Raw genomic sequence first — 19002 nt, 5'->3', positions numbered from 1 at the left:
TTCCTTGCCGCTACTATCAGATTCACCCACCAGAAAAAAACACACCACAACGCTCCTAAGACGAAAGGTCACGCACGCGCGAGCCCCTATCGCGGTTATTTACACGCTCCCCTTCTCTGGACGCAAACAGAGACAAAGCAACGGAGAGCCCGAAAATAGAGAGAGGGGCCAGAGGGCAAAAGTGAGAGAGAGAGAGAGAGAGTATGTTCTGTGTGTATTCTCACAGATTCATTAAAGAGAGAAACAAATACTGCTGCTAGAATAAAAACTAAAATAAAATATAACAAAAGGCAAAAGCACTATTGCGACTCCTCCCCTCTCTAGAGTTATCTTCTCTTCTCTTCTGTTCTCTTCTTCGTTATCTCTTCCCTGTTTATGTAGATGAAGGAGCGCTAGGGTTCTTTTTCTAGATCTCCTTCCTCATGTTTTTCGAGGTATGCGAGAAGCAATCCTTTTTTAGCATTTTAGTTTCTTACAATTTTTATTTTATTTTATTTTGCCTCTGGTTTTCAAAGTTGTAACGTTAGCTGTTTTTTTTTTTTTTTTTTAAATTTTCCGTGACCTTCTTTGCTTATTCAGTACTTTAATTTTCTGTGAAAATGAGATAAAAAGTGAAGGACAGCCTGAAAAATCTTAACTCTATGCAAGCTGTTTTAGAACCCATCTTCTTCTTGTTAACTTTATGAGAAACCAAACAAGAGTTTTTGAGTGTGCTTTTTTATTAAGTTGATGAAAAGGAATATTCTTTAAAAATCAGTGATAGTAAACGGTTTATTTTCTTGGATATTTCTACATTTTCTGAGCAACCAAGCGGAAAAAGAAAGTTTACGGTGCAGTTTGTGAGCATTTGTTTTTTTTTGTTTTTTACCGTGTTCGGTTTCAGATCTGAAGATTTAAGGATTTTTTTGTAAGTAACAGTCATTTAAAGGATCCGATGAAGTATTAAAGATCATGTTGTTTAGTTTTTCTTTATGCTTATGTAATATGTCGTTTTGAGTTCTGTGTTTCAATTTTCTTTTGGTATTCTGTTTCGTATTTATCTGTTAAGGTTATTGTTGGTTCTTTGAATGTTTGGATTTTTGGTTTCTTTCCTATTATGAAGTCTCCTTGACTATTTAAATTACTCTTAGTTTGGTAATTAGTAACGGCTGATTGGGATTTTTTATTCCTATATTTCAGGGTTTTCAAATTGAAAGACTTTGAATTCAAAGCCTGTTTTGATTTTGGTTCCTGAGAAGACAAGCTCTTCAACTTCAACCTGAGAAGGACTATTGGGGTTGTTTTTTCGGGTGTCTCTCGTTTGAGCCAACATGATGCAGAAGCCACCGCAGGATGATTTTCTATTGAAAGAGACCAATCCCCATCTTGGAGGGGGAAGGATCACTGGTGACAAGCTTACGAGCACCTATGATCTTGTGGAGCAGATGCAGTATCTTTATGTCCGGGTCGTTAAGGCCAAGGACTTGCCTGCGAAGGATGTTACAGGCAGTTGTGATCCTTACGTGGAAGTTAAACTTGGAAACTATAAGGGCACTACTCGGCATTTTGAGAAGAAGACGAACCCGGAGTGGAACCAGGTGTTTGCATTTTCAAAGGAGCGGATTCAGGCGTCGGTGCTTGAGGTTACTGTTAAGGATAAGGATCTTGTGAAGGATGATTTCATTGGCCGGGTTTTTTTTGATATGAATGAGATACCAAAGCGTGTTCCTCCTGATAGTCCTCTGGCGCCACAGTGGTATCGGTTGGAGGATAGGAAAGGAGATAAATTTAAGGGGGAACTGATGCTAGCGGTATGGATGGGAACACAGGCAGATGAAGCTTTTCCAGAAGCATGGCATTCAGATGCTGCTACTATTACTGGAACAGATAGTCTTGCTAATATTCGGTCCAAGGTATATCTCTCCCCGAAATTATGGTATTTGAGGGTCAATGTGATTGAAGCACAGGACCTGGTACCGAGTGATAAAGGCAGGTATCCAGAAGTATATGTTAAAGCTGTCCTGGGAAATCAAGTCCTGAGAACAAGAGTTTCTCCTAGCAGGAGTATTAATCCTATGTGGAATGAGGACCTTATGTTTGTGGCATCAGAACCTTTTGAGGAGCCCTTGATTTTGAGTGTGGAAGATAGAATTGCGCCCAACAAGGATGAAGTGTTGGGGAGATGCACGATTAATATGCATTATGTAGACAGAAGGTTGGACCATAACCCTGTGAACACTAAGTGGTTTAATCTGGAGAAACATGTTGTTGTAGAAGGGGAAAAGAAGAAAGAAATAAAGTTTGCCAGCAGGATTCACATGAGGATCTGCTTGGAGGGTGGTTATCATGTTCTGGATGAATCAACACACTATAGTAGTGATCTTCGTCCGACAGCTAAACAGCTGTGGAAGCACAGCATAGGGGTACTTGAATTGGGTATTCTCAATGCTCAGGGATTGATGCCCATGAAGGCAAAGGATGGTCGGGGAACAACTGATGCATACTGTGTGGCAAAATATGGGCAGAAGTGGGTTCGTACCAGAACCATCATTGACAGTTTCACGCCCAAGTGGAATGAGCAATATACTTGGGAGGTTTTCGATCCCTGTACTGTCATAACAATTGGGGTCTTTGATAATTGTCATTTGCATGGAGGGGACAAGCCCGGTGGGTCAAGGGATTCAAGGATCGGAAAGGTACGAATCCGTCTTTCCACACTTGAAACTGACAGGGTTTACACACACTCCTATCCACTGTTGGTCCTTCATCGTAATGGTGTCAAAAAGATGGGAGAAATTCATTTGGCAGTTCGTTTTACATGCTCATCATTGCTCAATATGATGCACATGTACTCACATCCTTTGCTGCCAAAGATGCACTATATCCATCCACTGACTGTCAGCCAGCTAGATAACTTGAGGCATCAGGCCACTGTGATTGTGTCAATGAGGCTGAGCCGGTCAGAGCCACCATTAAGAAAGGAGATTGTTGAATATATGCTGGATGTGGGGTCTCACATGTGGAGTATGAGAAGAAGTAAAGCCAACTTTTTCAGAATCATGAATGTTTTCGGTGGGATAATGGCTATAGGGAAATGGTTTGATCAGATATGCAATTGGAAAAACCCAATCACCACAGTGCTGATTCACATTTTGTTTATAATCCTAGTCCTCTATCCAGAACTTATCTTGCCCACAATCTTCCTGTATCTCTTCCTGATTGGTGTCTGGTATTATAGATGGAGGTCAAGGCATCCTCCTCACATGGACACTCGTCTCTCTCATGCGGAGTCTGCTCATCCCGATGAATTGGACGAGGAATTTGACACATTCCCAACTTCACAGTCTGCTGATATTGTAAGGATGAGATATGATCGTTTGAGAAGTATTGCAGGGAGGATTCAGACTGTTGTTGGTGATTTAGCTACTCAAGGGGAGAGGCTGCAATCTTTACTGAGCTGGAGAGACCCAAGGGCTACAGCTCTGTTTGTGCTCTTTTGTCTGATTGCTGCCATTGTTCTATATATTACTCCTTTCCAAGTTGTGGCACTTCTCATTGGGTTGTATGTGCTTAGACATCCCAGGTTCCGCCACAAACTTCCTTCAGTTCCACTCAATTTCTTCCGGCGGTTGCCAGCAAGAACCGATTCTATGCTGTGAGCAAAGCCAGTTTTATCTGCAATTGCATTTTGCATCTGATCTTGTCAAGTCAGAGAAGAAGATGGTGGTTCTGGCACAACGTGTAACCTTCCTCTGAAGGTAGTAGATTTTGTGGATTTGCGGGTTATTTAAAGATATTTTAATAGGATTCCTGTTTCAACTTTCGAGGTTTATGGTAATCAATCCATCTTCATTTGTAATTTTATAGGTTTTGGTTGGAATTTAACCTTTGGTGAACCTTCTCTATGCTTCACTGCATCTAGTAGATATTGTCCACTGGGATTTCTGATCTCAACCTTGTTATATTCCTGCAATGGAATTGCTTCTTTTTCCATGGTCATTTTTTACTAAAACACAGCCTATGTCACCCGTCCTGCTCGTTTCTTTTTTCTATAAAAAAAGAATTGCCCGTTTAGATTATATTAATGAGCACCAACTTGTTCTTTTCTATATTGTAATGTTCTCTTGCTTGTCTGGTATTCTATCATTCCCAGGACGTCCTGAATGGCCAGCGAGAAAAAATTATATCCACTTCCTGCCTTCTTGTCTAACTTACAGCAGACTTTGTTCATGTTAACCTTTGTTTATTTTACTTGATAAATTATTCAAAGTTAACGGGGAAGACAAAGATTGCCTTCCTAATTATTGGGTATTTCTATTAAACAAAAGCATATTATAAATGCTATTACTGAGCAAAGACTAGATCTACATGTGCATTCTGTTTTCTATTATACTCTAGATTTGCTTAAATATTCTGTATCTAAGCTGTGTGGTGGGACACATACCAGGATGTGGTAAAGATGCAGCAGTTTAATGATATATTGAATAAATATTTTCGCAGTCCAAAGTAGATTATGTCCGCCTAAAATATGCCTATGTCTACGTAAAATATCACTTGAGGGATTTTTTTTTTAAAAAAAAATTTCACGCAATGGATGGAACAACGCGTGGGATCGGACTCACCAAATAAAAATGGAATAAATAAACAACAGACAAGGATATACTAGAAAATGAAAGTTCAGAGTTGGTTTTAATAGGGCTAGAACTTATTGTTGTGCGATAATAAATATGTACTATGGTCTTGAATAGGATAAGCTGTCCATAGTGATTCGATTGTGCCCTACAGACATTATTATTATTATTATTATTATTAGGGTTTTGAGAGAAAGCTATGGTTCGAGAGATGGACCGAAACATGGCAAAGCAGGTTGACTCACTGGCTCACTCCATTAGGGACCATTCTTGCAATTGACAAAGTGGTGATATTCTTTAATGAAGAGTAACGCACCATCTTTATCATCTCGGTGCCCCATGACGGGAGCACATCAAGCCACTTTGAGACCCAGGAATCCAGATAAACTAGACATGGGGAAAACGAGTTTTTTTTTGGAAAGTAAATTATGAGTAAAGTAAATTTCAAGAAAATATTTTTTAATGTTTGGTAATGTAATGAAAAATAAGTTGGAAAACACTTTCCAGTGTTTGGTTATGTCATGGAAAATAAGCTGAAAAATAACTTATTAATATTTTATTTTTTCTCAAGTTTATTAAAATAATGAGAAACAAATCTTGCAAATTAAAAATTTGAAATGGGAATGAAATTGAAAAAAAAATATAATTTCATAAATTATCTCAAATAAAATAAATAATAATCAAAATAATAGAGATGAAATCTAAAAAATTAAAAAAAAATGAAAGATGAAGAAATTAAAATAATAAGAATCAACATTTCATAAATTATTTTCAAATAAAATAAGTAACAATCAAAAGAATGAGGACCAAATTTGATAGATAAAAATTTTCAATAAAAAAATGATAAGGAAAAAGCAAATAGCAATTATAAAAATATGGATCAAAGTTAATATAAAAATAAAATTTTAAGAGATGAAATTAAAAAAATAAATATTCAAAACAAAATATATATAGCAATCAAAAGTTTGAGGATCAAATTTGATATAATCAGCAAATAATGACATTTCTAAATTTTTCACAACTTCGGAAAGTGTTTTCCCCCAATTTTTTCAGGAAACCACTTTCCTGAAAACCAAGCCAAATTTTTTTTTTACTGAAAAATGTTTTCCATTGATCAATTTTCCTACTGGCAAACAAACACAAGAAAGTTTGGAAAATGATTTCTCGAAAACCACTTTCCGAAAAACAAACACAGCTAAAGGGAAAATACTTTCCTGAAAACCAAGTTAAATTTTTCTTTGACTGAAATTGACCGGAAAGTATTTTTCGTTTACCAACTTTTCTAATGGAAAAACAAACAAACACAGGAAAATTTAAAAAATAATTTTCCAAAAATTATTTTTCAAGAAACAAACATGGCCTCTAACTCATGGAGTATTGCTCTTATTAATAATATGATTAATAGTGTGCCAGGGTTACCGTCCAAAAATAAAATTTAAGATTTTTTACTTTCAAGTTACTGATATAGTCATGGACTTAGGTTATTGATTATACTTAACTAATCTAAATTAACTTAACTAATTAAAGAATAATTTCTTAAACTAGTTCAACTCCTAATTATTATTTTTTAAAAAAACTATGGAATTGACCTACTGGGTCCCAGGCCGACAAGCACCGTGATGGAATTAGGCCTAGCAGAGATGTTAAGGCGCAACCCAGGCTTGTAATAAATTGGATGGACCAATACACAGTGGATCGTACATTAGACATGTTATGATTTTTTGTTTTTTATTTAGAAAATCTGAATCTCAGGCCCAGCTTCCGTTGTCCTAAAATAATATTGGAAACTGTTGTTTTTATGAATGTTGACTGTTGACTCATGTAATTTATGTATAATAACTTTTCCAAATGTTAGAGGGAGCAACGAGTACTTGAATACTTTCATTCACACACAGAACTAGGTAACATGTCTGTAAGACTACAAACCCAGCAACCCCCTTGTCGTTTCTCAGGGAATGACTTGTCGTTTCCCACCACCATCATTAGCAGAGGCTGACGAAAGAGTTGAGTGGTCAATTAATCCCACGTTCTGATTTCCACTCCTTGTACTCTAGAGCTGATATTTGATTTCTCTAGTTGAACATATTTGAAGATTCCTTATGGAACCCAAATTGAAATTCTTAACCTTTTTATTTAATCTGAGCTGGAATGAAATGTTTTCTTTCTACTAATATAAATAAAGAACAATTAATAAAGAATTGGTGTAATTTTAGGTCATGAAAAACATATCATACAACAATTGAATTTATTTGAATATTCTAAAAAAAAATTACAGCAACTTAAGATTTTAAAAATACATTATTAAGATGTATAAATGATCACTAAATAAAAAAAACTTGATTTAACTATATGAAAATTAACTATATAAAAGCCTCCAGGTCATCTCATATCCTTGACGATTAATTATTTTGGTTGCCGCGTTAAATATTTAATTAAGATGTTAACTAGTGGAGTAAAGATTTGAAATTTATTATGTTTGTTTTTCGTGTAGTGGGCTTCAAAATATACAAGGATATGCACCTTTCTTGCTTTATGCCACCCATGCTTGCCTATATATTCATAAAGAGTTGATAGATTGTTTTTACTATAAATTCAGAGGACATGGTAATAGCAATTGATCTGTGTGCTTTCCCTTAACAATGTCGAGTCGTGTTCTAACTGTCAATCCCAAATATAAAGGCAAGATTACGCAATCAAATCTGGCAATATCATCTAATGTATATTGCAAGCGGCCATGCTTGTATTTCAATAAAAGAAAAAGCTTGCTAGCGAGTAAATCTGCAACACCACTCTTAAGAAGGAGGTTGTCATTTCTAACTCTCTGTTTGAAGAATTAATTGATTAAGTAATTATCAATAATCTTGGCTGTAGTAGTTATGTTTTATATCATATGGGGATTTTTTTATTTTTTTTTGGTAGCGTGTTGGGTTTTATTGAAGGTAATTATTTAATTAGCACTTGTTGGGCTTACCATTTTAATTTTATTTTTTTCTCTCCTGTTGAATCTCTCGATCTCGCGTATGAACCGAGTAACGGTGCACGTACAAAAACAATGCATTAGGTTTGAAAAGGAGAGCAATAAACTCAGCTATCGTACTTGTGGGCAAGAATTAAGACAGTAGAAATTAAGGAAAATAAGACCAGGAGGGAGCTGGTGCATGCACAGAATTCATGGGTGTGTGAAACCTTTGAAAAATCGCTTAGTAAATTTGTTTCTATTGTCCTTTTCAATAAAATTCAATTCATCTTTTGCTAGTTTTTCAAGTGAAGCCAAGTCAAAGTAGACTAAATGCGAGGTAGAACTAGAATTACGATCAAGCTATTAATTTGTATGCCTTTAATTTCAACCGGGATATCAATTTACAATTTAAAGAGAAGAAAATAATCTGAAGTAAACCATCAACCTGTATATATATATATATATTTGCGTGTTGGATCAATAATTTGGCTATGGATAATTATATACAGCTGCCCACCTGCATGGCCAAGGAGCAGGAATGAAGTAGGCATCTAGGTTAAATGAAAACATGGAAGTTTGCGATCAGGCCATAACAGAGAAAAACCCCCATTCAATGTGGTTGCCAGCTAAAACAGATAACCCTAGGAAAGAGTTCCCCCTCCTGAGCAATATTTGCTATATTTAGAAACTGTGAAAGGACCCCACATGAAGATTTTGGACTTTATTGATGGCTTTGGGAATTATTAAGGTCTATAATGGCCGCCCTCCCTCAAATATTGCAAAAACAAAACCAGTGCTATAGATAGCAAATCGTTATCCCCACCATCCCATTTATCAAGAAATTCAATGAACTTCGATCTCTTAACTACAAAGATGCTTCATGAGATTCTCAACCAAAACCTTTTACTATTTTCGGCTGACAAAGCCCTGTATTCCGTACAAGACATAAATGGCGTTGGATGTGTCCACCTTATCAATGGCGCCCCTTCCCATCCCTTCAAGATAAGAAGATGCATCCCGTTCAAGTTTTGACCTCTTACTTGGAAGTTTCAAATTGCCTAGCACAACACGATTTCCCTTTTATGTTAAAGAGACGCTCGCCTGATTCACGTGGCTTTGAATGGCAGGTCTTAACTGGCTAATCCACAGAACTTATGGGGACATGATCTTAGAGAAAAGTTAATCTTACATTACACAAAAGGCATAATTTTACCTCCAAGGGGAGATTTATACACGTTCTTCAAGAAAAATACAAAGATGAGGGTGATTCTGAACAAATTATAATCTTTGGAAGGCCATATATAGCTCCTGCTAGCGGTTCTCTGAATCCATAATTGATATACTATAGTTGAGCAATGAGCTTTTTCGTGAAATAGTGTGTTGAATTCCTAGGCGATACACTGAAAACAATGATAGCGAAATTGTGTTTTATAACATCAGAGTGTAACCAGCACTGTTACGCAATCTCAGTGTTTGACTTGCCGAATATACAAGGTGGATACCATAATTTCACAATATTAGAGGGAACACCAACACAGAGCTCACATGGCAAAAAAAAATTAGGTGAGCTTGTGAAAGTAGGTTTAGACTCATGAATTTTATTGCCGTATGACTTGGAATTATTAAAATTAATCTGGTCAAAAGTTATTGGGATTATAAATCCCCAATAAAAACATAAACCATTCAAGGGAAGCAAAATTAGGCATACAATATAGCATTGGGTATGGTACTGTTAAGCAACCTAAGTCATTGAGGAGAGTCAAACCCTAATTTAAGCAGGAATTAAAGCATAAACAAATAGTACAGGGGGGAGGTGGCAACCCTCGCTACCCCCTCTCCCCCTGAATATGTCAAGAGTCTGCTGCAAACTTCAAGGGATAATTAAATTGACTTATGATCTCCTAACCTAATTAACTGCAACAATTTCCAAGCCCACAGCAAGTATATATATACATTGGCTTAGCTAACACTTCATATTCTAGCTTGTACACCTTCAAGCTTAGTTGACCAAAGGCTTAATTTAAAAAACTCAACCAAAAAATAATGTAATGGGTTGCATTTATATATTGGATGGTTCCAATTAATGAGTAAAAAACTTTTCAACGCAGAGAAGATGCAATGAATGTGATGCTGTTGGTCCTCAATCATTATCATCATAATAAGGAAATCATAATCTATTTCTAGAATAATTATATCGAAATCATCGATCTCTTTCTCAGAAAACTATTTGTTAAATGATAATTAAATTTAATTTAAATATACACCACATTCAAAACATTTTCCAAATAAATTAAACTGCATTTCCCACGCCTTCTTTCCCACAAGAAGAAACTGAACATATAATATTTTTTTCTGGGTAGAAGATGAAGATGACTTTATATATTGACTGGACTGAAACACAAAGCTCAAGAAACAACAACAACGTTATTAGAGCCCAAGCCTTTCAGTAATGAAAAGTCTTACTGCATGCTGATGCTATAATTAGCTGCTATTAATTTCCTAGCAAGCCCCTTGCATGATAAAGTCAAATTATTCCCCATACAAAATGCATATGGCTAGCTAGCTCCAGCTTTTAAAAAAACTGGTATGCATATTATATTAATAATTGCAACAAGATGATTTTTGAACGACGAGTAAAGAAGGGAGCGTGCATGAAAATAATCTGTAGCAGACAGCATCAAGCCGACACACAATACTTCAATCTTCCTATGTTTGTGTCGACCATGAAGCTGCTGCAACTCATTGCTGTTCTCTTCTGGAACTCAAAACGAATGAAGAAAAAATATTAAATTTATTTTTCTTTATGTTATACTTGACAGTATCTAGAACACCTTGATTGCATCGATCGGGTGACCTAAATCTACATCAATCATTGGAAATTAATGGTATTCTTACTAAGATATAAAAAAACATCATGCTAGGTAGACTGCAAAAGAAGTTGACATAAATTTGCTTGACATCCTGGTGTTCATATGATTTACGTTAATATCAGTGGTAGGTTTGAGTATCACACATATATGGATTTTTTTATCACGAATATACTCTTATTCGTGATAAAAATTAATGCCCGTCAATGCCATACGTGTCCTGTCAAGAATCTTGTATATGTTTTGGGAAGCAAATTTCTCTAATCAACACACACATATAAGCTGATCAAGTGTACTTTTCGAACTAGAACTTAGGGTTTCCTTTGGTATACGTTGTCATTTTCAGGCTGGAAATGTCGTCTGTGCCAAAGATAAGAGTTGGTGAAAATACTAGCATTTGAATGGTAGATTATAATAAATTATTTTACTTTATTGATGTGTGATATACCTAATCCAATATATAGTTTGTCTTTCTCAGGACAAGGGATTGATGTGGGCTTCGAGACGAGCCAAAAACTATAAATAAATAAAATTCAAATCTTATACTGTTTTATGTAATAAGGGTTCTGTATCTCTTTCTCTTCTTTATTAATAACATCAAACGGAAAAACTGCTTTGACAATGACAGTTCGATTAAGAAATTAATTAATATTTTTAACTAACTAAGGTTCATATAATCAATGCTATAAGAAGTCATTTTTACTGTAAGCGTATAAATAAACAAAATATGCACAGTTTAAACCAACATTCACACGCCATATATATAATTAATTCATAGAGCTGCAAATTGCTTTTATTAGTATTCTTCTTCTTCTTCTTCTTCTTATTATTATTATTTTACCAAAAACAAGGTTTCATAAATAATGAATAACTAAATGTTTATTATTTGAAAATTACCAACAAAGCTTAAGGGACTTTTTTTTATCTAAAAAAAAGTTTTTTTTGCTGTAGATTGATCGGTATGTGCATATATTATCAGGCTACCTAGTTTTTGTACATCAAGGCTAAGTTTATTTTTTCGTTATGATCAAAGGTAATATACAAGTACTGATTCCTGCCAATTGAAACTATAAAATTCAACCTAATTTTACTTTTCAGAATTTGATTTCTAATAATTAAAAGGGAGAATGTGAACCTCATTAGGTTTGTTAAGGGATACATACCAACCTATTTAATTTCTTGCAACTTACTAGGAATCACACCTTCCAAAAGATTATTTGGTCTACATGTTTAATTATTGAATAGTATTTTGATTAATTGGAATATTAAAAAACCAATTCGACTTGATGATTGGGTGGTGGATTGTATTGGTCTATCCACTAAACCAATCTTAGGTTTTACAATACCTTCTTCACTTGTTAAATTTGAGTTTTATAACAATTAGAATATTTATCAATTTCGTCAATATTTTTTTTATCAATAATATGCATTCCATTAATTGTTTTGATCTAACAACATTGAAAAAATATTCAACTTTCAAATGGTATTAAGGCATGGTTAGCTAAAGGATTAGGAGTTTATATTCTCTCATTTACAATAATTCTTAATATTTATCATGTTAATTTTTCTAAATTCAAGCTCGATGGGTTTTTTTTAAGTAGTTATGCATTTGGATAGTAAAAAAAAAAAAAACCATTATTATGAAATAAAATTTCAACATAGTAGCATAAATCAAAAAGCTTAAATTTTAAGCATAATACATTGAAAAAAGACGAATGGGGTGGTAATTTTACTGTGCACATAGGCTCAGTGTACTGTGGAAGGGAATAATATAATGACTATTTTGCCATTCCTAAAAAAAACTCATTTGCTAAGCTTTTAGGGTAGTTTTATATTCGTATAAGGACCAATTAGTCACTGTAATATTTATTGAGGTCAAAAAAGTCTTTTTACCTTTTAAATTGCATAGTGCAATGGCTATAATACTCTTGAAATCAAAACAAATCTATGTTTGCTTGAGGGACGAGTTCATCTTTTTATTTAAAAATACACAATCAATTTACTTGGTCATCTCTTTAATTAGAAATTTTTAAACTTGTGTTTAAAGGTTTATTTGTCTTTTTAGTGTAGTTATTTTGTAATTATGGGATAAATACATGGGCAATTTTGTATTTTAAAAAGATCATTTAATATTTTAGGAATAAATGCACAATAAATTATTTGGTTATCCATAGAATCATATTTTTTTAAGCTTGGTTCAAAGGGCTTATTTGTCTTCCCATTATGGTCCTTAATTTGTAATTATGAGGTTAAAACATGTGCAATTTTGTATTTTGATAGAAAAATTGCAGGCGTATGCTACGCACGTGTTAACATTTGAGACTACTCTGCACACTTACAATGGTGCATATGGCGGTGGTAGGAGATGGAAATTTTGCAATCATGGTGGTGTTCAAAAGCTCACAGCATTGCTGTTTAGATAAGAGAGTGCATGTGGTGGTGTTTTTTTTTTTTTTTTTTGGTTTAGCTCTGATAACCTTTTGTTTTCTTTTTTTCTTCTCTCTTTTTACCTTGAAAAACACACTACCCAAGCAAAAAACCATGTTGTCCTTTTGATTGAAATGCTATATACCCTTTTATTATGTTTTAGTTTCAGATTTGATCCTTTTTAGTTTGATTAAAAAATTTTGTTTTGATTTCTTTTGTAGAATATTTGAATATTTTTAATTTCATCATTAAATCAAAAAATTTTATTTTTCTCTTGTTTTTTTTTTAGCCTTCATTCCTCATTTTTTATTTAAAAAAAATTTGGGGCCTTTTATCAAATTAATTTTTTTTCCTTATTTCATCTTCTAATATTAAAATGTTATTTTTCCTCTTATTTTATTTTTGTTTCAGATTTGATTATTTTTCTTTTGATTTTGTGTTTTTGTTTTGATTTGTTTTGTAAAATATTTGATTTTTTTAAAACTTCAACCTCAAATCAATCAATGTTATTTTCCCCTTATTTTTTGTTCCCTTTTGTTACAATGTGTTTTTTTTTTTTGAGGTCTTTTGTTAAAATTATTTGTTTTTTCAAAAATGCTTGGGGCCTCGTAATGAGGTTTTGAACTTAAATCCTACACGTATATAAAAAAAGAAAAAGAAAAACGAGGGGTCACAAACTCAAACGTATAAAAAAACGTTTGGAACTAAAGAGGATTTTACTACAGATCTCCGGTCTATTATAAAAACGTGGTGGGCCTACCTCAAAACACACACACACACAATTAGCTAGATTGTCCAAATCAGCACAACATTTATGCAGTTTTTCTGAATAAAATCCACCCACAGACATTACCTTGTGGTATTCGATAATCGAAATGTATAAAACAAGAAGACCTTACCTTGGGATACGACTCCAAGGGGTCAATTTGCGTTATATGTAAATGTTGATTTTCTATGCATGGGAAAAGCATCAGCTTTTATCTTCACTTGAACACGTCGAGGTAGTCGTTAACGATAAACAGGAAGAAGATGTTGAAGTACATTTTCTAGCGGAGGCTGGATTTTTTCTATGATGGCTACCACACATATAATTTTCTTCTTCTATTTTTTTTTTTAAAAAAACTTAATTCAATGCTTCATATGTTGTTGTTGAACTTTGTCAGGTCTGATCTCCACTTACGATTTGGAACTATATGTTCGTACAAGAAATTAATTGTGAACATTTTAAGTCAATTGGATATAAATGGGAATGGCTGAAAGCTAACTGCTCTTGTGTATGCCAAAATTGAATTAATGGCAATGAAGAAAAATATTTCTCATTTGCACAAACCGTGGGAGTATACACATATAATTAAATAAATACATGATTAGCACATGTATGTTGTAAAAATGAAGTTTATAAATTATTTCAAGTTTTATTAAAAAAACAATTTTATTTTTATGAATATAAAATATATATACTAATGGGTTTTTAATTCTACATTAAGAAAATAAAATTTTATTTTAATATTTATATTTTAAACTTTAAAATGGGTTATAATAACCAACAAGAATAAGATGATTCGCTCATATACATAAAGATATGCGGCTATGCAAGAAAGAACATGTGATTAATATCTTACTTGTTTACAAGGTAATAATTATAGTTTTTGAACCTTTCATCTTTATTAATGGTTTTTTATATTTTATAAGAGCTTTTTAACATTTTTATATGGGAAAAAAACTATTAATAAAAACAAAAGTTTCAGAAAATACAAGCATTCCCTCACGCGCAGGTAAGGCAATCAAAAGTTTTTTCTTGCGCGCACGCCCTCTTCCATAGATGAAAAAAATCCAATGATTTTCACAGAAAAACTGTCATCAGCAACAACAAATTAAAATTTCCATCTTCTTTCGAACATCAGGTTTTGATATGCTAAAAAAGGTATATACACGCGACCCCCTTGCTAAAATTAGTCTCAAGTTCTAGGCTCTCATAAAATATAATAGTCCCGTTAAGGTGACCAACCATATCATGTGTTGCTCATGCAAGTGAGAGATTTTTTCCTTGCGACACATCATGAAAAAGCATCCTCCCCCACTTTGGACGGTCTCTCATTTCTGTCCCACGCAAATATAAATTATATTCTTCTACTATAGTAACTTAGCTATAAATTATATTCTTCTATAAAAAAATGATTTTTTTTTAATAAATTAATGTGCAAAACTTGATTATGTGTTTGAGAAACTAATTAGAGCCCGCATCATTATTTTGGTTCCAATTTCTTCTGATGGATAGAATTGATCCACATGTAATGTAATAGAGACTTATTACAAATTAATACTAAAACAAATTAATTTAAAAAATAAACGAATTTTTTTAAAAAAACAAAATACAGAAAACAAATGTGCTCGAATGGAATTCTCTCCATGTTCTAGAGTAATTTTCAGTTGGAGTCAAACACCGCATGTCTTTTGATTTGACAAGCAATTTGATGCCTCGTACAATTAATGACTTGCCCCTATGGTAACTTCCATACGTCAAATGTTGGAATTGAAAACATTGGCCCTAGCTAGGTATAATCAGTGCTATGATTCGGGTTTGACAATATCCAGAAGAAAAACTCCAAGAATCCTCTAATTTCACAACATAAAAAATAAGGGTTCACACTTGGGAAATAATCTATTTTTTTTTAATTTCATTTGAATTTAATCACCTTAATTTGAAGCACCCACGTGGAAATTAGAAAGATATCAAAATCATAAAGTCTACTACGTTAACTAACATTGATAAACAAGATCAAAGATCAGGATTAGGTGTGACCCAAGTGATTAGTAACATTTGTAATGGGACCCATTTGTGGCAGTGGGATCTATTCCTAATTTCCAATAAAAAATAAAAAATAAAAAATAAATAGGAGGTGGGCCTCTAGAAAAAAATGTGAGTGCCCACACGTAACAAAACATCCATATATTTATATTATGTTTTTTTTTTCCTTTCGGATATCCTTTTCTTTGTAGTTAGCAGACAGTTCTTATTTTTGGGAGTGGTTGGAAATGGAATTATAAAATATAGCGGGAAAGGTGTGGGCCGGTTCAAGTGGGTCCCATCATCTCTCCGACAACGACTTCTGTTTTCTTACACTGAAATTTGCAGCCAGCGGTCAGATTCTATTGATGATCTGATGGGTCCCCCATCCTGCCCCTTAAATTAGAAATGGGTAATTCTAGCTTGACACGTGTTTTTTTAGTCAACGGTCTCTAGTTGATAGCTGCCCAAGAAAATAACATGGAGGGAGTTTTTTTTCTCCCTATTGACGATTCTGTCCCTTAGCTCTCTAAGGGCTGCTGTCATCTTGAAATGAACTTGGCCATGAAGATTGCTTCCTCATGTGACTACAAAACCTTCACTAAAGAATTTTAATGACATCCCCATTTCGTTTTACTTTTAGCTACTTGTTAGCTTATAATTATAAAGAAATTAACAAAAATTGGACCCGAGGACACAGCTTACCCTTTGAGTTTTTTTTTTATATATATATAATTAAAAAAGAAAAACTATATTTTTGAATTATCTTGTGTGTATAGATTGTCGACACCATAAAATATTGATTTAAATTGGAATTCTTGGATCAATTTCTTAATTTGGGGGGGCAGGGGACGTATAGAACTCTTAGCCTTCTTCATAATTCTATCTATCTCAATTCGAGATTGAATTTTTTCATTTTCATTTCCCAATAACAATTCCGATTTATGGTGTAGATCTCGTTACGTTGCAAGGATGGAATTAATTTCCAGTGCAAGGGTTTGGGGTTCTTATGGAGAGTGTCTTACCCTTGCCCTAGAAGCAAGGACTGCTAGAGAAACTAATTAAGGCTGATCAGTAAAATGGTTGCAAAATTAAGGGCTAATTAAATTATGGATTGCTAGGCCATCAACATCCCTTGAGATAGCTAAGGACAACTTTGCTAAACTATGGTTCACCTAATATGTCAATGACATGTAGTACGTTGAGGCATTCTGCCCGTAGCGATTCTAACTGCCTCCTCATCAAATTTTATTAATTTTAATCGCATATTTATAATTAGCTCATTGAAAGTGATCCCCTAATTGATTTGATAAACTTAAACTATACATAAAAAATATTTGTAGTATAATTCTTTTTTTTTATTAATATATTTTTAAAAAATATATCTTTTTTTTTTTTTTTTTTTTTTTTTTGTCTTGGGTTCTTAATTTGATGAAGTGTAACTTTCATACTATAAAATCCATGAAAAAAATCTCTTGAACTAGGATATCAAAAAAATTAGATGTGTTCAAACTTTTACATGTTGTACTGTAATGAATAAACCCAATATTGATAGAGGAATGACACTTATTGTATAAAAAAAATGAGATATTTTCCAATCACTCCTAAGCTATAAAAGTTATTTATGTTTCAAAAGATTGTTAATCACATGATATGACACAATTCACTTGATAAGGTGGACGAAGCATTGTGCACTCTCCCAATGGTAAAGCTTGGAAGCAATAAGATATATCCAGAGTTTTTAATGAAATCATAAAATATACATCCTTGTTTGTGTATTGATGGATTTAATTTATTTGGGTCCTTTATTGCACCCTATTCTTGTTGACTAGTTATACTATTAGTTTACAACTTGCCTAAGAGATATGTATAAAGCCAAAATCCATGCTTATATTTTATGGTCATTCTTGGTGCTTACAATCCAGATAGAAATATAAATGTTAATCTTTAATCGTTAATTGATGAATTGAATTATATATGGTTAGTTGAGGCTTTAACATATGATGTCTCAAGAAAATTAAATTTTCAAATGAAGACAACAATATTGATGTGGACTATAAATGAGTTTCTTTCATATGAGATGATTTCATGTTGGAGCACACATGAAAAATTAGTTTTTCTTTATTATATGCATAATAATAAGCCTTCACCTTAATCAATGATTATACAACATGTTTTTCCATTACCATAAGAGGTTTTTGCCAAGTCATCATCGATTCAGAAATAACAGAAAATAATTATTAAAAGGTAAAGTTGAAAGAGATGTTGCATCATTGTCATTGTCGAGTGAAAAATTATATGATAAAGTTTCTTAGTATGACAACATTGTATTTGGTTTTTATTATGAGAAGTAAAAGTTTCCTAGTTTTGATATGATCCATAATTAGGTAAAGAAATATTTTTTAGCAGCTTTGTTATCGTATGACTAATGTTATTCACCATAATTTGGATGTCAAGTGTATCCAGAAGAATGTATTTGATAATATTTTTAACATGATCATGAACGTGAAAAGAAAAAATAAAGGACAATATGAAAGCTAGAATGGATCTAGCTTTGTATTATGATTATGCATGGAAATATAGAGTTGATTGATGATGGGTTCCATATTGCAAAGACCAAAGCCACATTTATCTTAGATAAGGATGAACAACTTTTGGTCTATGAATAGCTTAAAAGTTTGCAATTTTTTAATGAATATATTTCAAACATGGCTAGATTTTTGAATTTAAAGGAATATAGATTGCATGAAATGAAGAGTTATGATTACTACGTGTTTATGCAAATACTAATTCTAATTGCTTATAAGACTTTTACTGCCAAAAGTGATATGGAATGCAATGACAAAGATTAATCATTTTTTTTAGAGATACTTATTTGAGCAAATTGAATATCCAACTCATCAAGCAACTTGAATGAACATTATTGAGATAATTTTCAATCTTAAAAGTATCTTCTCTTCTTTATTCTTTGACTTAATGGAGCATTTACCCATTTATTTAGCATATGAAGCAAAATTTAAAGGTTTCGTGTTGTATAGATACATGTATTCATTTGAGAGGTTAAGGATTACATGCATTCTAAGTAATTATCCATTTCCTTTTTCTAAACATTCAATTATTTAACTCTAATTACTTATATTCAGATACTTGTTCAACCTTTTAAAAAAATTAAAAATAAAGCGCATGTTTAAACTTTAATATTGTTAAAGATATTTCAATATTTACCTGATATTATTTGAGCCTCGCTTAAAAAACAAGAATCAACCACATTCTAATAAATGATAATGGTAGTGAATTGCATTCAATTGGGATAAGCATATAATTATATGTTTTTTTATATGTAAGCATTTA

General features: G+C 33.0%; 1 protein-coding gene across 2 annotated transcripts; it reads left to right on the top strand.

Moving 5' to 3' along the window:
* The first annotated feature begins 153 nt into the window (after positions 1-153).
* LOC118032657 (FT-interacting protein 3) lies at positions 154-4058 on the top strand. 2 transcript variants are annotated; one of them, XR_004684684.2, is made up of 3 exons: positions 154-434; positions 1180-3737; positions 3847-4058. XR_004684684.2 is itself a non-coding variant. In XM_035037424.2 (2 exons), the coding sequence occupies exon 2, from the start codon at positions 1311-1313 to the stop codon at positions 3636-3638; it is 2328 nt and encodes a 775-aa protein (XP_034893315.1). In that variant the 5' UTR covers positions 154-434; positions 1180-1310; the 3' UTR covers positions 3639-4058. The 2 variants fall into 2 exon arrangements, 1 of the variants encoding a protein (XP_034893315.1); XM_035037424.2 differs by having other exon boundaries at positions 1180-4058.
* Positions 4059-19002: the final 14944 nt, after the last annotated feature.

The sequence above is a fragment of the Populus alba genome, chromosome 6, assembly GCF_005239225.2.
Source record: "Populus alba chromosome 6, ASM523922v2, whole genome shotgun sequence".
Lineage (NCBI taxonomy): Eukaryota > Viridiplantae > Streptophyta > Magnoliopsida > Malpighiales > Salicaceae > Populus > Populus alba.
Note: the sequence above shows the minus strand (reverse complement) of the source record. Positions and strands in the feature narration are given on the sequence as shown.